The sequence below is a fragment of the Pollicipes pollicipes genome, unplaced genomic scaffold (genome assembly GCF_011947565.3).
Source record: "Pollicipes pollicipes isolate AB1234 unplaced genomic scaffold, Ppol_2.1 Scaffold_3447;HRSCAF=4054_pilon_pilon_pilon, whole genome shotgun sequence".
NCBI lineage: Eukaryota > Metazoa > Arthropoda > Thecostraca > Pollicipedomorpha > Pollicipedidae > Pollicipes > Pollicipes pollicipes.
In genome coordinates, this window is record NW_023596297.1 from 21,134,402 (window position 1) to 21,156,818 (window position 22,417).

At 56.4% G+C, this 22,417-nt stretch overlaps 2 protein-coding genes across 2 annotated transcripts in view; both read right to left on the reverse strand.

Moving 5' to 3' along the window:
- Nucleotides 1-11,757, reverse strand: part of LOC119091830 (PDZ domain-containing protein GIPC3) — a 19,162-nt gene extending 7,405 nt beyond the window's left edge. Inside the window, exon 1 of the mRNA XM_037214724.1 lies at nucleotides 11,296-11,757. Within this exon, the coding sequence (XP_037070619.1) occupies nucleotides 11,296-11,562 (267 nt within the window). The 5' untranslated portion in view covers nucleotides 11,563-11,757. The remainder of the gene's footprint in view (nucleotides 1-11,295) is intronic.
- A 1,960-nt stretch (nucleotides 11,758-13,717) lies between these two features.
- On the reverse strand, nucleotides 13,718-21,744 carry Rep (Rab escort protein). Its single transcript, XM_037215250.1, has 11 exons — nucleotides 21,562-21,744; nucleotides 20,134-20,203; nucleotides 19,660-19,726; nucleotides 19,157-19,336; nucleotides 18,245-18,827; nucleotides 17,684-17,921; nucleotides 17,228-17,450; nucleotides 16,501-16,701; nucleotides 15,519-15,643; nucleotides 14,569-14,816; nucleotides 13,718-14,131 (listed from the first exon to the last, which is right to left on the reverse strand). The coding sequence occupies exons 2-11, from the start codon at nucleotides 20,177-20,179 to the stop codon at nucleotides 13,718-13,720; spliced, it is 2,325 nt and encodes a 774-aa protein (XP_037071145.1). The 5' UTR covers nucleotides 20,180-20,203; nucleotides 21,562-21,744.
- Between the last annotated feature and the right edge of the window lie 673 nt (nucleotides 21,745-22,417).

Consider the following 22,417-nt stretch of genomic DNA (forward strand, 5'->3'; position numbering starts at 1 on the left):
GACGACAGCAGGCCGTCACGGCGGAGCGGCACGCCGCCGGTCCGGGCGCCGCCTGCTCCACGGCGGAGCGGCACGCCGCCGGTCAGGGCGCCGCTTGCTCTACGCGGTACTCCGGCGGTACGGCCGGGACGGCAGAGCGCACGCGCTACCGACGACAGCAGGCCGTCACGGCGGAGCGGCATGATGCCGGTCCGGGCGTCGCCTGCTCCACGGCGGAGCGGCACGCCGCCGGTCCGGGCGCTGCCTGCTCCACGCGGTACTCCGGCGGTACGGCCGGGACGGCAGAGCGCACGCGCTACCGACGGCAGCAGGCCGTCACGGCGGAGCGGCACGCCGCCGGTCCGGGCGCCGCCTGCTCCACGGCGGAGCGGCACGCCGCCGGCCCGGGCGCCGCCTGCTCCACGCTGCAGGCCTCTCCCTCCCGGCTTCCGGCCTGGCTTCCGGCGGTGGCGGAGCAGACCCAGAGCCCGGCCGCGCCGCTGTCTCCGGCCTACCGGCGGATCAGACAGGTGTGCATACTGCACATGGCGGGGAGCGTCCCAAAGACGCCGGAAGAGGATCGTGAACGCTCGGGCCGATCCGCCACTAAGCCCGCGATAAGCTGCGGACGGTGGCCTTTGCGGAAGGTATGAGTACGTGCTTTTTGAGGGGTAGGACGAGCGGGATGATAGCCAGGGTGAATTTTAATGGCATGCTTATGATATCAAGCAGAAGTGAATGGAGCCAGCCGTCTTCGAGAAGCTTTGCAAAGACATCTAATCAGTGCAGTTCTTACTTTATGAGTTCAGTAGGCAACCACGATCGCTAATGCGCAATCGGATGACCAACAGATTAAATCAGTTGCAGATTGGAGGTCTTGGTAGTTGGTACCTGGCAAAACAACTTTATCATCGAAACCAATTAACTTGAAATGATTTACATCGCAAGTGACTGTGGCCAAACCAATGCAAAAGACACAAAGTTTTCAGATGACCATTGGTCGCAGTGAAATATTACGCTTATCTGGATCACGAAGCCCCAGTCTTTTGGCTCGGGCCACACCGTGCGCTATTCAAGACCGTTATTAAAAGCGGAAACATCGGCGGCTGTCTGTTCGATTATCGGATCGTTGTGGGTCTGACAGTTTGGAGTATGCGGTGCATTTACTTGCACACATAGTAGGTTTCACATTTTTATCTTCCATGTTTACCAATATTTTACGTGGATCTGTAAACTACCCCGAAGCCAGTGAATCCGTGATTACATTTGCATCACAGCTTCTGTTAGGTTCCAATTTCAAAGGTGTTATTGGTATTCACCTCAGAATTAAAGTAGAAATTGTTAATATCGAACAGCATCGGTAACTTACTGTTGCCACCAAGTGGATAGTAAACAAAGGTAAGAAATAAACTGTGTTCTTTGCATTTTTTTCGGAGCCAAGTCATAACTAATTTCAGCTGACATGCCTGATCCAATTTCGACTCAGCTTCACTCGGACTGTTCTGTGCTGAGAGACCGTCGCACACTCGCGAATGAGTGCGTTACAGCGCGGCCAAAAGTCGAGGATTTTGAATCCATCATGACGCCATCAATTTGATTGAATACATGCTCCGTTTTGGCTAATCCGTTTCCAAGAGCTGGTCTTATCGACAAGGCAAAGTAATGGGTACAGACGTGCCGCGTTGTGGCTGTGGATGATTACCACTAACGAGCTCTTTTAACTACCTGTTTTACATGAAAGTGTTGCTGTAATACAAGTATCTAACAACGCGTGGATTCCTCCATCTACCCTTCCTCTACCTATGCACAACGCTATTCACGTGTGGCCGCCGGCAAAACGTTTCTGTGGTCTGTCCATGGCCGTTTCGTCCGACCCTTCACGGACAGGCCATTTTTGTCCTCGTCAACGGCCGAGGGTCGCCCCATGTCACGTTCCTTCGTAGGGAAAGAGAGGGGGAGTGCTGGGGAGGGGGGGGGGGGAAGGGCAGGCGGAAAGGACCGCAGCTGGACGGGCTATTAAAGCGGGGTGGTGAAAGTTCCGCCGAGGGATTTCCCGGTGATCCGAGATCAGAGGTGCCGCCGCCGGCGGTCGGGCCGTGTTTTCAGGTAGACGGGACAAATTCCTGACCCTAGTCATTGGCAGTAGTCGGCTGTTAGAAGTCGATCATATTGCCGTCGTATTCCAGACGTTTCCATATGTTCGCAACATGCGAGTAACATGACTCGCTGGTGCCCCAATATTGCAATGGCTGCAGTTAACTGGGACCAAGCGACATCTCAGCTTTGGCGAATCGCCTACACCGTCGGGCCATCCCCACGTCGGAGGTACATGTGTTGTTCTGTGGGCAGGCTTGGCGCAGCTACGCATGCAGTGCGGTGATGACAAGCGTTGCAGGGTTTACGAGTAAAGCTGTAATGTTATCGAGTGTTGATTGGAACTGCAGCAGTATCAGGTGAAGTTTCAGTAACATGGGGTGAAGCTGCACTGCAGCAAAATAAAGCTGTAGTGCTGCCCGGTAAAGCTGCAGTGGTGCTCAATAAAGCTGCAGAGATGCCCGGTAAAGGTGTAGCGGTGCCAAGTGGACGAGCCGTGCAATGTCTTCCAGTGAAAATGGCGCGGCCAACCTGGACAAAACAGGTCAGGACAGGGCCAAGAATAGAAAATCCTGAAAACTTGGTTTACCAAAGCTGTTGAAAAGAGGTCCCTGGAGGCACCCCAATAAAGCTGGTGTGACGCTGCCACACCTGTCGTGTCATGTTCTTTACTTGTGAGCACGACAGGACAGTACAGGGCTTGGCAGGACACGAGACACGGCAGGACACGACAGGACACGGCAGGACACGGCAGAACGAGACAGGACAGTACAGGGCTTGGCAGGACACGAGACACGGCAGGATACGACAGGACACGGCAGGACGACGGCAGAACGAGACAGAACAGTACAAGGCTTGGCAGGACGCGACAGAACACGGCAGGACACGAATGGACACGGCAGAACGGGACAGGACAGGACAGAAGAAAACACAGGACAGGCTAAATTATGAGGCAGGAGGGCGTAAATCTGTGCTTCATGCATGCGGTGCTTTTCCGCAGAAGAAGTGAACATGTTGCTCCTGTCATTTTATCCACCTCCCTGAAGCACAGGGTGGCTGCTCTGCTCCAGTGACGTCATGCGAGGAAAGGTGGCCAGATGTGGCCAGACCAGCGGACCGTCGCGCCGGCCGCTGGCTAAAGCGTGGCTCACGCGTCGATGAGCCCAACGCCAGCTGACGTCACTAATGACACAAACACGTCACGCCGCGCGCCCGGGCCGACCACATGCTCCATTCGACATCAACCGAGAACGTATTTATCCGTCCAGTCTGATGAATCGATGTTGATGAACGGACTTGACATAAAAGCACGGACGCGAGAGTTGTGCGCATCATTGAATGGCAAAGGAACTGAATTACGGGTAACAGGCAAGTGCGAGCTGGGCGTACCAGCCAGCAAGGCGCAGTGATGTGGAAGTCAGACGGTTTATTCAGCAAGCATACGCAGACGTTTTCTCACTTTGCTGAAAGGGCCGGCCCAAAATACGTTTTGAGCATAGGCGTAGGAACGTTTCAAAAAGTGGGGGATAAGCTCAGGGTGTACTTCAAAAACTTTTTCCGGAAAGCGAGCCCGATGACCGCGGGCGGGGGAGGCGGGGGGGGGGGGGGGGGGTAGGCATGGAGGTTGCATTGCTCTTTATTCAAATGGCATGGCTGCTATACTGATCTGCACCTAGAGCTGTTTATCACTGTTGCACAATCTTGCCTACTCGATTCATCTGTCATTTGACAAATAAGGCTATCCAGCTTCCCTAGATTATTTGTCTATTTTAACATTGTCTTTCCTGGGGAGACGAACTTCCACGAGCGGATAATTATTTTGGGTCATTAAGGAAGCATTTGACCCCACAGTGTAGTTGCCAAAATACAGCATGGACACAGCCTGGTGAGGATTTTGAAAGTGGATCGATGGCTCACAGTGCAACAGGTTTTTCATGCACCCTCATTTCGTTGGCTGCTTTTCAAGAGATAAGACTTGTCACGGCATTTTAGGCGGAAACAAATTCGGGAGCTTGAACGTGCTACAAACAATGTGACAAGAGTCATAAAACTGGAGATTCTCTTTTAAGAATCAAGCCACATAATAAGGCCCATCTGTCATATGTTCCTTATCTGAGCCCTGCTCCTGTCCGCTGTCGGTGGCCACTGCCCTGGCCCGGATGTCTCCCGCATAGCTGACTGCGAACTGATCGTATGCATGCTATGTTGCATACTTTTGGATCAGCGCTACTACTACTACATGGTCTATGAAACACGTGTTGGACACCTGCAACAGTATCTTTTTCCGAATTGTCTTCCCTCACACCACACCATCGCAGAAAATTAGCCTACGGGAAGCTGTCTGCCTTAGGTATGGATTGGCCCAACGGACACCTCATTGCCCATTATGCAACGTATACGACTTGATCTGCTATGGTGTGTAGGCAGGGGCGTAGCCAGAGCCTTGCCAAGAGGGAACACAGGGTTGACAGAAGCCCATTTTATGGTGATCCCCCCCCAAAAAAATCCACGGATACGGCTTACTTGTCAACAAGTGACACGGTTTTCTTCGTTTTATTGTTATTTTTACCTTGTAACCAGAACAGAAACCAGGAGGCAGCGTGAGCTCAATTCTGTGTGCATTTTGAGATCAATAAAGTGCAGAAATCAAGCGTTGAGCGACTGCATGGAAGAAATCACCGGCGCTCTTAATATACAATGGTTATTTCACTCTTTCTAAACCGATAAAATTCAGAGGCTTGATAATTTTTTATCTGGGTCCTACAGACAGTGAGGGCATCGGGAAGTTAGATTGTAGATCGATATGTTTGATCCAAATTTAAAGATGAAAATTTGATTGCAGATCGAGTGGTCAACAATGTGTATTGTCATGACCAAGTCATGTTTATCTGAAAATGTTCACTATTTAGTCAGCATCTATTCGTGATATAATGTATGTAACGTGCTTTTTTTCATGCGCGCTCGCAAATCTTAGCAACAAAACCTCGACACCAGGTGCTGCAGTGACTGTAGTCCGCTGAGCGTTAGCCCAGTAGCCAATATTTAGCTGTGGCCCACCGGTGATTGATGGCGCTTTTGAAATGAATACCTTTGAACACTTCAATCAACTAGTGATGCAAGTTATGCGACGTAATTTGGAGCATGCGCACTCGAAAGTTTTAGAAACACCAGCCTCGACTCCAGGCGTTGCAGTTTCCGTAGGCCGCGCAGCTTCGACCTGGCAACTAATATCAAGTTGTGGCCAACGGGTGGACAAAAATGACGACGCTTCTAAAAAAGTATCCTTGGACGCTTCATGACATCAGATCTTGTATTCATAAGGCAGTCTGAGCGCATATTTCATGTGTGAAATCTTTAGACTGGTGAAAAGAACGGATTGGCCCCTAAAGCACCGCGATGCGGGGCTGGAATCTGGTGATGGAACTGGAAGAGTGAAGGTAAAATATATATTTTTCGTGTTTTCGCAGCTATTTATCTGTCCAGAAGACAGGTCAACACGGCACACGCCGTCTGGTGGCACTTGCAGTGGCCGAAACTTATCGGTTTTACAGAAGTTGCAACCCAAACCAACCTTGTCCTTGCTCTCGAGGTTGCGGGTGGGCATCTGTCGAAGCCTTTTGACGTAATTTGTTTCAATAATGCATTCTGGAAAAATTATCGTTCTCAGGCAAATATACCATGACCCTGCTCGTTCTTTTTTAAAGTCATTTCGACCCACGCAATTCAACAATAATGAAAGCCCCACTCCACTCAACAATGATGAGGCCCCTTATTTCCTTCTTGGGCAAGTGGCCTCTTGAGTAGAACACCAAGGGTACATTACCGTTCCCGGTCAAGGGCTGAAGCGCCATTCGGTCCCACCGCGAAGTGTCTTCTGGCTATCATTCTGGTGGCACGGGGCGGGATCTCCTGGCTGATCCGGAGGTCATTAGAAGGATATATCGTGTCACATTGTTCCCATCCCTGACAAGGGAGGCCTTCTGACCCGCGCTGTTAACCCCGGATCAGCACAGGAACCCTCATTGACGCAACAACATCCCTGATTACCGCAGGTAGTCCGTTAGTTGTCACATGGACTCCAGTTCCGTGTTTTTCTGTGTTCTTCAGAGATATTGAGTTCTCCCAGACTGTAGATTATAGATGAACTGGGGTTCCTAATTTGTATTAACAGGCTCACTCATTTTCGTCTTAAAATGCTCAAGATCCCGTCAGAGCTGATTACTAATAAGAAAACTACGTAATATGGTGTTGAACGTGCGTGCTCGTAAGTCATAGCAATAACAGCCTCGACTCCCAGCGTTGCAGTCTCCAGGCCGTGCGCCGTCGGCCTCGTAGCTGTGATACTAAGCGATGGCCAATGAACAAACGAAAAAGATGACGGATCTTAATGGAGATGGCTGGTGAACTGGGTGAAGTGGCATGCATGTTTAACGTAGGGCAAAAGCAAGCCAAATTCAGCCTTAATCTGAAAAGTCAGGGGGGGGGGCAGTTAACATTGCTGCCCCCCCCCCCCGCCTTGAAAAGGTGGGGCCATGGCCCCCTGCCCCTGTTCCTACGCCCATGGTTTTGAGCAATTGTGCATACTTAGTCCCAGGTGTCCCGCCTGTCGCACTTAACACGGAAACACGCTCCCAGCCGACTTTCCTGCATTTTCTATATCCGTGCACGACTCACAAGCCCGTCAAAGGAACACTGTCGTAGCATTCAAATACAACAAAACATGTCCAAGCCTGTGGTAAGGTTCTGGAACCTCGCCAAATTCCTTCTCTCCCAAAGCCTTTTGTAGTAACGCCGGTGTAAGCTCTCGGAACCACTAGCCAGCTAAACGCGTATATCTATGTGATAACTTTCATATCAACATAAAGGACCGAAGCTCTGACATATCTGGTGTGATTCAACCCAGTGCCAGAGCGCCACCTGCGCCGCCTGACACTCAAGGGCGGACAGCCGGCGTCTCGGAGGCCGCGGACGGCCGGCGTCTCTCCAGAGGCCGCGGACGGCCGGCGTCTCCTCGGAGGCCGCGGACGGCCGGCGTCTCCTCGGAGGCCGCGGACGGCCGGCGTCTCCTCGGAGGCCGCGGACGGCGGCGTCTCTCAGAGGACGCGGACGGCCGCCGTATCCTCGGAGGCCGACGGACGGCAGCGTCCCCCGACGCCCGCGGACGGCCGGCGTTCTCAACTCGGATAAGTGCGGACCGACGCGTCTCCTCGGAGGCCGCCGCGGAAAGCCGGTGTCCGCATCCGAGGCCGGACGGACGGCCGGCGTCTCTCCAGAGACCGCGGACGGCCGGCGTCTCCTCGGAGGCCGCGGACGGCCGGCGTCTCCTCGGAGGCCGCGGACGGCCGGTGTCGCCTCCGAGGCCGCGGACAGCCGGTGTCGCCTCCGAGGCCGCGGACGGCCGGCGTCTCTCCAGAGGCCGCGGACGGCCGGCGTCTCCTCGGAGGCCGCGGACGGCCGGCGTCTCCTCGGAGGCCGCGGACGGCCGGCGTCACCTCGGGGGCCGCGGACAGCCGGTGTCGCCTCCGAGGCCGCGGACGGCCGGTGTCGCCTCCGAGGCCGCGGACGGCCGGCGTCTCCTCGGAGGCCGCGGACGGCCGGCGTCACCTCCGAGGCCGCGGACGGCCGGCGTCTCCTCGGAGGCCGCGGACGGCCGGTGTCGCCTCCGAGGCCGCGGACGGCCGGCGTCACCTCGGAGGCCGCGGACGGCCGGCGTCACCTCGGAGGCCGCGGACGGCCGGCGTCGCCTCCGAGGCCGCGGACGGCCGGCGGATGAGCCGGTCGTCAGCGGCCGTGATGAGCCGCACCAACCGCCGCAGACGGCCGCCCTGCGGTCCAGCCAGCCATTACTGAAGACCGCCGCGGCCGGTTCCGCTGATTTACCGCACCGACGCCCATCGCCGGCCGTCTCCGCAGCGGCCGCACCGGCCCCACCGGACGGACGATCCAGGAAGCAGGGCGGACTGCGGCCCGGTCGGGTGGCTGGCGGGATCGGGCACGCCCCGCCGGACGGACGGTCCGGGAAGCAGGGCGGGCTGTGGCCCGGTCGGGTGGCTGCCGGGATCGGGCACGCCCCGCCAAACGGACGGTCCGGGAAGCAGGATGGGCTGCGGCCCGGTCGGGTGGCTGCCGTGATCGAAAACGTGCCGCAGCCCGAGTTACGCCGGCAGGCCTCCACACCCTTCGTGGTCGCTATCGGGAGCGCGATAACAGCCGATGAGACCACCCGGCGGAGGTGGGGCCGGGCTCTCTCCAGTCTGCTCCCATTGACCTCGGTTCACCCTGTGCACTTGGACAGCTGCGTCAAACTGAACACCGGCCGATCTAAGGAAGCAGGCCAACCTTACCGTGCCACTGACCTAGGGGAGCCGGCCTCTACCGTTCGCCGGACGTCAGAAAAAAGACAAACAACAGTATGCTTTGTTTGCTGTTAGTGTATATGCTCATAATGTACACTGCTTGCCACTTACACTTTTGTGCCTTGATCGCTCGCATTTGTGCTCCTTGTCATTTGTACTGTTCGACATTTATATCGCGTCGTGCATTGTTGAGTTGACTCCAGGCAGACAGAACATCGGCAGATGATCAAAGGCCACCAGCAGCTGATCAAAGGCCACCGGCAGCTGACGAAAGGCCACTAACAACTGACAAAAGACCATCGGTAGCTGATGAAAGGCCACCAACAGCTGATGAAAGGCCACCAATAGCTGATCAAAGGCCACTGGCAGCTGATGAAAGGTCACCAGCCACTGATCAAAGGCAGCGACTCACAGCCTCGCCAGGCGGGAGTTCGTGTGAGCTCTGGCTGGTGCGGTCCGCCGGCCGACCGGCGCGTCAGTCTGCTTTGCCGCCGTCAGCGCGTCAGCCTGCCCCCGCCGCCGCCGACCCCTTAGCCTGCCCGCATCGCCGTCAGCGTGTCAGCCTGCTTCCCGCGCCGTCGGCGCCTCAGCCTGCCCCGCCGCTGTCAGCGCATCAGCCTGCCCTCTGCCGGCCGCCGGCGCCAACCGCGACTGCTTCGAGGGCTCTTGGCGCCGGCTGAACACACCCTAGATCAGGGGCGTTGAACGGCGTTTCTGGAGATGGCTGCGGTTCAGTGGTGCTAACCAGGGCCCAGTGATGCTAACCAGGGCTCAGTGATGCTAACCTGGGCCCGGCGATGCTAGCCAGGGCCCAGTAACGCCATCCAGGGCCCAGTGGTGTCACCCAGGGCCCAATGATGCTAACCAGGGCCCCTTGGTGCTAACCAGGGCTCAGTGATGCTAACATGGGCTCAGTGATGCTAACCAGGGCCCAGTGATGCCACCCAGGGCCCAGTGATGCTAACCAGGGCCCAGTGATACTAACCAGGGCCCATTGGTGCTAACCAGGGCTCAGTGATGCTAACCAGGGCCGAGTATGCTAACCAGGGTTTGGTGACGCTGCCTCTACAGTGAGCGGTAAGTGAAGATGTCTCTGTAGACGGCGTCAGTCATTACCCTGATCACGCAGGCAGTGGCCAAGGGTCGGTAGCGTTGCCTCTAAGATCAGTGCTCAGGGGTCAGTAGCGTCCTGTTCATCGCCATGGGCGAGTAGTGCTATCTCTATGGTCGACAGTCAGTGATGTTGCCTACATAGTTAGGAATCAATGGGGCTAATTATATGGCCCGGGCAGAGGGACGTATGCCCACAGTCTCACCGGCCATCCATCATAAGTCATAACAGGGGACTTGCATAATGAGCTCCCGGCTTTTTGAGGGTAAAGGGTATAACTAAACTATAGCTAGGGCCAGGCAGCATAGAACATATTTTATTAGGGGCTGGTGGCACTGCTTATATGCATAGGCAGTGTGCTGGGTTCAGAGGTGGCTGTCAGTAGAAATCATTTCCAACTTCGATTCCAAACCGTATGGGATTGATTTTGATCTTGGGATTGATTTGATTGATCAAACCCCAGGGGATTGATTTCGGCGGTGATTCAAAGCGGTACGTGACAAACTTGAGTTGATTCCGATTGCATGTTGAACGGTGGCTTTGGTTTGCCGTCGATGGGGTTTGGGAAATATCGTATCAAATGGAACACATAAATATAATTCCTAACCGGAGCACGGACATAAATACACTGTTGCTTACATTCATGTTTTAATTGGCTCACCGATGATGTGGGTGCTTGAGCTTTGTTTCCGGACCCCAATCACGGTCCAAAGCCTAACACGTTTCACCTCTACTCAACGAAAATTGGGTTATTCCAAACGCCGATTAAAACCCCGAGTCAAGAACAGGTCGGGTGGTTGCTAACTTAGTCGAGGCGGAGTCACTAGTGCTGCCTGCATAGGCAGGGCCCACTGCTGCTGCCTGGTCAGGGATCCACGCTGCAGTCCATATCAGCCGTGACAGCGGCCAGTGGTGTAGCCTGCATGGTCGGGACCGACGGAACAGTGGTGGCGCCTGTATGGTCTGGGGTCGCTGACCCCCGCGCCCGCACGACCAAGGGTCGGTGACACTGCGCGAGTCGTCAGAGATCGGTAGTAGTACTAGAACCGTGTAGGAGCCGGAAGTGTTGATCGGGGTCTACCGCCTTGGCGTTCTAGAGGTGCGGAGGCGTGGGGGCCGGGAGGCCGGGAGCCAAGAGTCCCGGCTGCCGGCGGCGATCAGCTGCGCTCCGCTCCGAGCTGTACAGCCCGCAGCGAACGCCCGCACCGCTGCGCCAGAGGCGGACAAGGTCGGCCCGGCCGGGGGAAGCCGCACAACAGCGACCCGGCGGCCGGCGCTGCTCATCCATGCCGCCGCCGGGGCAGGCGACCTGTTCGTCGAGTTCTGTTCTGTTCGTTCTGTTCTGTACTGTTCTGTTCTGTACTGTTCGTCACGGCACCCCCGCCTGAAGACCGGCCGGCCACCTCCGCCGCCGGGGTCCGGCCGTGAGCAGTGTGTGTGCGTGTGATTGGGGCTTTACGACGCACTCAGCTGCTGGGGCTAGATGGCGTCACCCGCCTCTCACCCTGGCAGGAAGGCTGGCACCGCGGGGAATCGAACCCCGTACCTCTGGCTCCCCAGACGCGCAGTGGTCAACGCAGACATGTTAACCACTACACTACCGGCATCCCCAGCCGCGAGCAGCACATGGCCAGCTACGGTGTGTGACCTCCACAACCGACTGCTCGGTGTGACTGCAACCGTTATAGCGTCGCCTCAACCAGCGAAGACTCAGGAAGACTCCAGACGGTCCGTTATCTCAGTACGACGGCTCACCTCCGACGAGGACATGTCGTAGCACTCGGCTATCCTCTCGTAGAGCTCCTTGACGTTGCTGAAGCCCGTGATGATGCCGGTGGGGCTGCCGTGCGCCAGCTGGCAGTGGAACACCAGCTCGGGCCGTGGCAACGGGTGGGCCCGCTCCTCCATAGGCGGCACGCTCGAGCGCGGTCGCGGGGTGGGCGGCGCCCGCTTCGGCGCCGCCGCCACCCCATTCACCGGACTGTCGCCATTGCGCCGCCGCTGTAGGCCGAACAGTGGCATAGCGTCCCGCTGCACCGCCCGCTCCAGCACCCGACCGAGACCGCTCCGACACCGGCCCGGCCGACACACGGCTGGGCGCGCCGCGAACGCACCGGATCTGCAACTGGGGCGACGCGCCGGCGGCGGAGCGTGACGGCCGGCGGGGCGACGTGCGCCGGGACCGTCGCAGACGGCGCGGATTCGGACACGCGCGCTGGCCTGGCCAGAGTCGGGGAACTGGGGCAGCGACGCAGGCACGGCCGGGACGCTCGCGACTCCGGCAGCCGGACGTAATTACAGTCCCGTTCACGGATGACGGAATCGCACACCTGTTATCAGAATTCGACGCACCACTACGCTGACATCTACCGGCAGATGACTGAGGCTAACGTTACACATCCACCAACAGATCGCCGACTGGCCACGTCCGAACTCCTGCGCCGATCAGACGCTCAAATCGTTGTTTCGGATACCAGTCGGGGTTCATATGGCCTCTTCTGCCGTCGGCCGGATCGCCCTGTCCAGTTCATTACCCTTTACAGAAAGCATTATGCACGCCCAACTTTTACCAGTCCCTAATCCCATAAATCTGAAATGATATGTGGTCATAGGCAGGGTTCCAGTCTAACCAAATAAAAACTGGCACATGTATGCGTGCATATGCATGTTTATATGTGCATATATACACGCACATAACTGGTATAATACATGCCTGGCACGTTAGTTGTCCGGCGCTCTGTCAACTAAGCCATGGCTCGGAAGCTGCAGTTCCCACCCACTGGCTGAATAGTACGGTCAGAGATTGAGCGTGGATGTCGATGCAATGCAACGCTGTTGGTTCGCAAATGGGAGACGACCATGGGTGTGTTCACGGCAATGTAATTATTTTGGTGGCTTCTCTCTACTACACCGCGGTATATTACTTGGGCACGCGGCGCCAAATGACCAATGCAGTCGGCGCGACCGAAAACACCACTACACCACAAATTGGGCACGCGGCGAGTGAGTCAAAGTTCTAGCGCAGATGGGGTGGAATGCTTGCTTCCACTGCCTACCATGATTGGCAGGCCGTAGCATTTATGCAAGTCAGCTGCGGGCTCTCTAATCCCAACATTTGCTTTCGACGGCCAATTGCGTCGCCAATAGTTCCCGCGCGCGCGGATACGTTCAGCGAATCCGACACCGCCCCGCGCGACCACCAAAGCAACGCCTTCGTACTTGAGAATGGAGCACGCACCACACGCTTACAGCATAGCTGGCTCAAATGTATTGTTTCCACTGTACCGGATTTTAGCATGTAACCCACAAACTCAAGGTATATCGGCAAGGGGGGGGGGGGGGCTGGCACTAAGCAAACTGCTGCTATACCTCCGAAAATACCCGGTGTATGTTGCTCACGAGCCCGGATAAAGGCAATATAGCGGCGCCCACAGAGATCGGAAATGCATTTCAAGCCATCGAAACACAAATACTCAAGCCGCCACAACAAATGCAAAAGCAATGAGATACCCTTTGCAACAACACCACGACATTAATTGCATTGGGTATAAGCTTCAGAGGAATGCATGCATGATCATGCAATCGAATCACATACACATCTTCTGGAGATAAAGCTGCAATCCAGATATACCATGCCCTGCACGAACAGCATATACGAGCTTAACGGCAATATATCCGTCCACCCTCGCGGCGAGTACACCAGCTACCAAAACTCTAACGCACATGGAAAACACAGGGAAGCTGCGCATACCAGCAAGGCCCGACACGGGCATTCGGCAGAGTACTGCGCAGTGCGGTCCCAGGAGCACGCTGGCAGCCGTGCCGGCACAGCACAAAGACAGCCGTACATACATCGACAGCTCAGCACAGGTAAAGCGGGGGTCAGATGCCTGGCGTGGCTCGGGGCCTATTCGGGTGCCCGTCCCTGGGCGTCAGCAGCCGCCACACCTCCACCTCCACCTCTAACGCCGTCCCCGACACCGCCCTCGGGTGCGGCCGGGCTCTCTTCATGGGTGGCCAGGTTGTCTCCCTGAGCTGCCGGGTTGTCTCCCTGCGCGGGCGGGCTGTCTCCCTGCGCGGCCGGGCCGTCTCCCTGCGCGGGCGGCCCGTCTCCCTGCGCGGGCGGGCCGTCTCCCTGCGCGGGCGGGCCGTCTCCCTGCGCGGGAGGGCCGTCTCCCTACGCGGGAGGGCCGTCTCCCTGCGCGGGCGGGCCGTCTCCCTGCGCGGGAGGGCCGTCTCCCTGCGCGGGCGGGCCGTCTCCCTGCGCGGCCGGGCTGTCTCCTCGCGCGGGTGGGCCGTCTCCCTGCGCGGGCGGGCCGTCTCCCTGCGCGGCCGGGCTGTCTCCTCGCGCGGGTGGGCCGTCTCCCTGCGCGGGCGGGCTGTCCCCCTGCGTGGCCGGCCTGTCTCCCTGCGCAGGTGGGCTGTCACCCTGTCCAGTCGAGCCGTCTGCCCCAGCGCTCGTCTCCGTGGGCCGGGCGCCGCCGGTCACGACCGACTCGGCCGGCTCGTCGAAGAAGATGATCTCCTCGGGGTCCGGCGCGCGCGGCAGGAACGGCTCGTCCGGGAAGTGAGCCGAGAACAGCTCGCGGGCCTGCGGCAGGAGCGGACGCAGCTCACCCACCGGACACTACGGTCACGCAGCGCGCTACACACCAGCCACACAGCAGCCAAACAGCGCACCACACCGGCCGTCCCAGCTGCGCACGCCAGGCAGTGTGTTACAACCCACGCGTTTCTCACAGCAGCCCACAGACAATATTGGTGTTGCAGCTGAAATGATACTGATGCTCGAGTAACACGAATGTCAGGCCTGTTGATTGATTAACACCACTCCTCCGCTAAAAAGCGGCCTACGCTTGACAACAAACTGCACTTCGTCCAACCTCAACCGAATGCAAAAAAAGAGCAGCTTAATGCACGACACAGAGAAACACCTCCACACATACGAAGCCTTCCTTTCCGATGCTCACGCGGCCCAGCCGGCCACCACCGCCGCAGCCGGCCACCTCCAGCAGAGCGCTCACTGACCTCCCTCACGGCGGCGTCGAAGCCGACGTGCTCGTCCGGTCCGGAGCAGAAGGCGACGCCGGCCGGTGGCGACCCGGCGCCGGCACCCGGCCGCCGTCGGCTGAAGAAGAGGCTGGCGAGCACGCGGAGCGGTGCCGCCTCGGCACCGTCGTCGCCGTCGGCCGCCGCCAGCCGCCGCAGTCGCTCCACGGCCGGCGTCAGGTCACGCTCAGCCGACTCACGCCGCTCGCAGGTCAGGTGTACCAGGTCTGCCGGGGAGCAAAGGTCAGGCAAGATGCACCAGGTCTGCGGGAGAGCGAAGGTCAGGTAGGGTGCGCCAGGTCTGCGAGAGAGCGAAGGTCGGGCAGGGTGCGCCAGGTCTGGGGGAGAGCGAAGGTCAGGCAGGGTGCGCCAGATCTGCAGGAGCGAGGTCAGGCAAGGCGCACCAGGTTTGTGGGAGCGGGAAGGTCAGGCAGGGTGCACCAGGTCCCAGGAAGAGGCTGCGTCGCGCTGGGTGCACAATGTGTGCAGGGAGAAGGCAAGTAAGGCCATTCCATGTCCACTCAGGTCTATCTGTCACGTCGGGCCAGACGTGGGTAAGATCGGGTCCTCCAGCGCGACACCAGGTTGCCATCAGGTGCACTGGGTCTACAGTCCGCAGAGACAGCGTGCGAGCACCGAGCCAATCACATCCCACAGCTCAGTATGACCAGCACCTCTCACGCCGTCCGCATGCCGCGAGCTTTCACGGGTGGTGGGGGTGGTCTGAGTGCAGTATTCACCAGCTGGCATGGGCTCCGTGCTCGCAGAACTGGACGGAAACGATCTCAGCGAGCGAGGCGGACGCGGTACTTACAGAGCCAGGCGTGTCTGGTACTCACATAGCCGCACGAGTGTGGTACAGCGACAGCGAGACCGTGCGGTACAAGAGCGTGACACACACACAGACAGCAGTACAACACGGTACTCACAGAGCGAGGCTGGCGCGGCCGAGGCGGCGGTGCCAACCTGCAGCACGGTGACCGGCCCGGGGCTGCCCTCCTCGGCCGGCAGACGGATCAGCAGCACCTGGTCCCCGGCCGCCCGGTGCAGCGACCTGCCGCACACAGCAGCCGCTCACGACGGCGGTACAACAGCGGCAAAAGCGTCGCCCAGAAGAAGACCACTTCGCAGAGAAGTGGAACCACCACAAGAACCACCAATCCATCTAAGTTGTCTGTTAAGGCCACACGTCCGCAATGTAATATGCATTGATGTAAAGAACATGTGGCTTTCCGTGTGTTTGAGCTCATGTTCTGCGATCCACATTGTCTATGAATGGCGTTGCACGGGACTACCTCGGACCATGGGGATGCTAGCCTTACCACACAGCAACAATAGTGAACTCATGTGTGAGCTGTAGCAATGAGAGCAGTAACTGCACCAATCATAGATGAACAGCACCGTTAGCAACAAGGTCAGTAACTACCTGCAATGCGATCAGAAAGCACAACAGCTGGAGATTCTGTTGGTACCCGCCCGTGATGAGGACGGCGCGGGAGGTCGGACACTCTGCCAGTACCCATTTGTGATGAGGACGGTGCGGGAGACCCCGGAGACTCTGCCGGTACCTGTCTGTGATGACGAAGGCACGGGGGAGGCCGGAGACTCTGCCGGTACCCGTCTGTGATGAGGACGGCGCGGGGGAGGCCGGGGATTCCGCCGGTACCTGTCTGTGATGAGGACGGCGCGGGAGAGGCCGGGGATTCCGCCGGTACCTGTCTGTGATGAGGACGGCGCGGGGGAGGCCGGGGATTCCGCCGGTACCTGTCTGTGATGAGGACGGCGCGGGGGAGGCCGGGGATTCCGCCGGTACCTGTCTGTGATGAGGACGGCGCGGGGGAGGCCGGGGATTCCGCCGGTACCTGTCTGTGATGAGGACGGCGCGGGGGAGGCCGGAGACTCTGCCGGTACCTGTCCGTGATGAGGACGGCGCGGGAGAGGCCGGCCGCGTCGTCGCCGCCCGCCGGCCGGTACGCCTCCTCCAGCAGCAGGCGGCGGCAGGTAAGCCGCTGGCCCTGGGAGAGCACGCCCGAGACGGCGCCGGTCGCGTCCACCGTCAGCGCGTCCAGGCCGCGGCTCAGGTGGTACACGCCGCCGAACACGGCACACATCCTGTCGGGCGGCGGCGCCCGGTCAGGGGCCGGCGCCGGGGCACGGGTCTGGCGTGCGGGACTCGACGGTCTGCCTGACCAGACCCAGAGAACCGCCGGACCAGGCCCGACGTATCTGGCTAACCAGCGACAGCTTTTGACATGCATAATAACCAAGACCCGGGTTAGGCCATCATCAATAAATCCATTCCCACGACAACAGCTTGACAAATGGCCATTGGACACAGGGTCTGGAGATAGCGGACTGACTGCTGACCCAACACCACACGGTACGTCACTCATTGCCCTACGCCTGCCGACGTGGCGAAAACTAGCAAACATGTCCAAAGTGCCAAATCCAATGCAAGCTACCAAATCTATACCGAATAAAGAATGTGGGCAGGCGGACATATGACGTTATGTGGCACCCAATATGCAGGAGCATGGAATGCAACGACAATAACATCATCAATATGTATCGCATTCACGCACGTACGCGGTCACAGCTCATAGCCAGGCATCCTCACGCCAGTTGGGCAATCACATACCTGCAGAAGCACTGTGGAAGCTCCCCACTGCCGTACATCGGCCACAGGAACGGCGTGTTGCCATAGCGACCAAGGCTGCGCAGAAACTTCTGCGTGGAGAGCAGCGCCTGCAGCGTCGGCGTCTGCGGCGTTACCATGGCGATTGCATGGATCACGTGGTGCGTCAGGGTGTCTGTCAGCCGGCGTGAGCGCAGGAAGTCGCTGAACGGCTTCTGCTCGAAAGCTGCGGACAAATCACCATGTGTCACACAATCCTTCCTCGCTTTGAATAAACCGCAGAACACAATTTACGACAGTAACGCAACTGCTTCAGAACTATCATCATATAACAATAACAGCATTGGACCACATGATCAGGTGCCCAGTTAACGCAGGTAAAGTAGGTGGTACCTTGTGTTTCCCACAACACGAAATACACGAAGAAACAACTCGTACGCACCCACACCACTCCCTCACCCTTGTACTCGTCGGGGTATTTCTCGAAGTCGAGGCAGAAGCTAAGCAGCTTCATGAGCAGCCGCTTCTCCACCACGGACACGTGGCGGGTGGTGAAGACGTCGGCGCGCGAGCTGGGCACCGGCTGCAGCTGGCCCAGCAGCGGGGTCAGCAGTTGGCCCACCGAGCGGAACTCAGCGTAGCGCGCGATGTTGGACGAGATCAGCAGCTCCACCAGCGTGCCGCGGCTGTACAGCACCTGACAACAGCCCGGCAACAACTGTACAGTATTTGACACCGGAGCAGCATCGGTTGTACAGCGCCGCCGGACAACACAGGAGACCAGCTGTACAGCACATGACAGCCCAGTTGTACGGTTTCTGAACACTGCACGACACTTGCCCAGCACCTGACAACAGCCCAGCAACAGCTGTACACTACTTGACACTGTAGCAACATAGGTTGTACGGCGCCGCCGGACACCAGCTGTACAGCACATGACAGCCCAGCTGTACAGTTTCTGACCACTGCACGACACTTGCCCAGCGCCTGACAACAGCACAGCTCTGGACAGCAGGTTACCTTGGGCGCTAAGTCGATGTTGAAGCGACGGCTGAGTTTCTTCATTCTGTTGATGGTCCACGGCGCCTCGCCGCTGGCCGACTCCTTAGCTAGCGAAGCAGACTGCTCGGCTGCTACTGAAACAGGCTGCGTGGGTGGAGGAGCGGACTCCGTGGGTGGAGGAGCAGACTCCGTGGGTGGAAGACCGGGCTCCGTGGGTGAAGGAGCTGGCTCCGTGGACGGAGGAGCAGATTCCGCGGGCAAAGAAGCGGACTCCGTGAGTGGAGCAACGGTTTCTGAAGGTGGAGGTGCGGACCCGGTGGGTGGCGAAGCAGACTCAGCAGTCGGCAACGCGGACTCTGCATGTAGCGAAGCAGATTCGGTGGGCAGAGAAGCAGACTGCCCAGGAGTTGCGTCCTGCCCCTCCATCTGCGGGGCAGGACCTGGCGCCTCGTCCTGGACCGTCCCTGGCCCGACCCGACTCATGGACTGGTCCTCCGACACGGCCGTGCTGGTGTCATCTGGGGTGGCTGCAGCCGTTTGGACAGGACGTCCGGGAAGGCAAATCTTGGGTAACTCGGAAGAGGCTTCTGGCTCGCCTTCCCTGCAAAGGGGATCCATCAGCCCCAACAACCGGCTGCCATATTCTGTAATGCATAAAAACAATGTTGCACAGTATACCAAGGTCCTTACACCACTGTATGGCATTAATTTCTAATTAACACAAAGCAGATGTAAAACAATAACAGATACTGTCCATGGTGCTAGTGGCAGGGTCCTCACTAGACAATATCTATCTGCCACTGGCAAATCTCCGCCGGCTGCAACCAAGCCAACTCTGCCATCGTCTATCCTACGCCTCACAAGGAGTTGACGACAGGGTTCACCCGCCGCCGATCCCACCACCAGTCAGCCCACCCCAGCTGGACTCACTCAATATGCCAGCGCAGCACCAGCTCGTGCACAAGCTGGCGGGCTCGCAGCGGCACGGTGTCCGGTTCGGTGTCCGGCGGCGACGCGACCGGCGTGGCGTCGGCCGCCTCCTGCCGCTCGGCCCACTCCAGCAGACCACTGAGGCTGAGCACTGCCCACTGACCACTGTAGTGGTCATTCCTGGGGTGAGGCAGGGGCGGTCAGACAGGCCACACTACTAAAGACACTGTCCGGATGAGTCTGCTGCACAGAAGAAGAGATTAAAGACCCTGTATGAATGGCCTTAATCCTGCCTTTGGTCCCAGCCTGATCTAGAACCAGGGTCTGCATGAAACTATTGCCTAACCCAATTGTGATCACAATTCAAGCCCTTGACTGAAACAAAGGGAAGTAATGTATGTCTTATATTGCATCACAGGCAAACCACATTCATATGGCTACATAGCCACAATATGTGGCATCATCATAGTGTTACAAAATGACAGCAATTAGAGTTGACTGACCTGTCAATGTGAAGTACAGTTTTTCCCACACGGGCGGCTGCAGCAGCATAAATTGACTCCACAAGCCCTGCAATATTCTAGGTGTGAGACAATATAAAACAGACACTTCAGATAAAATATGCTGACCATTGTTTCCTAAATGACTAGAAGCTCTGGTCACATTAAAAAGTGACTAATAGACCATGCTGGTTTCACAAAATGACTTTTGGCATGACTTCAAGCCCATCAGCTGCTTCTCAAGTTGTGTCCTGCTGTGTTGAAATCAGAGTGATCTGTTAGTCATCAGCCTCACTGACAAATTGGATACCACCACATACAAAACATTCAGCCTTTGGAATAAAATAACTTATTTGTGAAGGCTGTACCCTTTAATAAGATATGCATAATAGAAGACAAAAATTGTCCTCATAGCTGGAACCAGTCATCACCACACTTCTGAAGCACAGGATCAGATAGTGGTTTAAACAAAGTTACCTGTGCCAACAACAATAGCATCATAGTCTGTTGGCATGTCCTCCATGGTTGCTGGCCTCTAGTGGTTCACCTGAGGAAATAATTCAAAAAATGTGATTACAATGAGTCTGCAAGCAGTCATCACAAGACAGAACATCAAGGTATTCTGAAAAAGGAGCAAGATAATGTGCATTGATTATCATGCCCTAATCAATAACCTAACTCCTATAGAAAAATAGAAAAAAGCATGATCAATTAGTACCTACATAGCAATGTGAACCTATGCATGTCACACAAAATCAGAACAATGCCTAAGACATTGTACAATGTATGGTATGATACACTGTTTTGACTTTGAGTTTAATCAATACATTTTTTAGCACTAACATTCAAGTTTTGACTTTATCTGGCATGCATATTCCAGATAGCAGAACACCAAGGCAGTTTTATTAGGCACCTAACAACACCAATCATGATCAACAATTTGAAATCAACTGTGTATGCCAAACATATGACTAGCTAGTTTATAAAGATGAGCTCCAGTAATTGAGCTGCACTCCAGAAAATGTTACAGAAACTCCTGCCTAGACTAGGCCCAACTGCTCTCACCAGAGCTCATAGTGTCAAATTTAAATTTAAGATGGACCATGAACTTTTGGCTGCAGTCCACACCACATCATGATGTCCCAGCTGTTTTGCTATTCACCTAATTTTCATCCCCAAATTTTCACCTGGAGAGCCTAGGACACAGAGATGTGGACCTGCAACACAAAGTCTCACTGGAATGTAAATAAATGGAAAATTGGTACTCTAACACATTTTGATTCACAGCCTAGACCACATGTTGTGATTCACAGCATCACCAGCACTTTTGAGCTTTAGATTTTCTCTATTATCAAGAGTTAAACCATATGCAACTCACTTTCATGGCCTGAAGGAAAGGTGCTGTGCTCATAATCCATCATCACCAGGCACAAATCCCACCATGGATCATTTTGTACATCTAATAAGGAATGGCCAGATACAAACTGGCTTTAAATGATCACTGTGGCCAGGTGCAGGCAAGATGATGATGATGATTTGGGGTATTTGACCTACATGACCTACAGCACATCAACTGCTGTAGGTCACACAGCGCCCATCAGGTGCAGCCATCCCACAGCATCTAACCATATTTGAGATTTCCTGTGATACCCTGGTGGAAGGCTAGAATACAACAGAAATAATCTCTCGAACTGGATCAGACTGGTCTTGGGTAGGGCATCCCAATGCGTCAGTACACAACACACCCCACTATCATTGTGAGCGCGATAAATCCAACACTGCTTATGCAAGCCATACCAAAGTAAAACAAAGCCATAATTCCGCCTTAAGCTTCCTTCAAAATCGGCGTGAGAGGGCGAGTGATCAGAAAAGGATAAATAATTACACTAAGTATCCCCCACGTACCATACGCAAGACCACCCACCCGCACCACCACCGCGCACGCAGCGCTAGCGATGATGATGCGCGACATGCAAGGTCACGATGCAGTGGACCGCTGGTGTTGTACAGCGCTCAGCTGGTGCATTCTGTGATGTCACTGAAACCCGCAAATTTTGTGATCGGGCAGACAGGGCCTACGTGGGACAGGTTGAGTTTGCTTGGATGGGTTGCACCAGCTCCTTCTAAAAGACAAACAAACAAGGTGACCAAGCTGGGTGGCGTTGGGTTTGGGTGGGCTTCGTCGGACTAAGACGGACCGAAACAAGTTTTTTTTAGTGGGACTGGAAATCGCCAAGCCCAGATTTGTAGAGCCTATCCAGACTAACTCCAAGTTCATGGCCTCGCTTTACTTGGTCCATTTTTTGGATGTAATCCAAACCCTTGGAATGTCCATGTCCATATCCATGACCCAAGCCCTTCTAGCGCAGGCTGGTCCCGACTCATGCACCGGCCAGACGTTGTTGGTGAGTTGCCGCAACGTAAAAGCGCCAAGAACCGCACCAAACAAATGAACGTACAGGGCAGAAAGGTCTGAGTGAAAACGTCACAACCAGTCCGAGCAGATGTAGACGGGATAGGTCAGAGACTGGCTGGACCTGACCGGACCGTATCCGACAAGATCGGACAAGATCGTATACAAGTTACCTGGCAAGGTCAGGACAGAAGCAGCAGACATCCAGAACAGGATGATATTTATTTGACCAGACTGAGCCAGAATGGGCTGGACAATGACGAATTGGGTTGGCCCGGACCGGACCACAAAGAACGCAGTAACCGACGCCCAGCTCACGCGCCGTCGTCCTCACCACCCGCCACGTAT

Bases quoted from the DNA above. Each gene is read 5' to 3' on its own strand.
- Rep (XM_037215250.1), bottom strand. From the start codon at position 20,179: ATGGAGGACATGCCAACAGACTATGATGCTATTGTTGTTGGCACAG. The intron at 17,451-17,683 runs GTGAGGGAGTGG...ATTTGTCCGCAG, and splicing joins ATACCCCGACGAGTACAAGG to CTTTCGAGCAGAAGCCGTTC. The intron at 16,702-17,227 runs GTATGTGATTGC...GCCGCCCGACAG, and splicing joins CTTCCACAGTGCTTCTGCAG to GATGTGTGCCGTGTTCGGCG.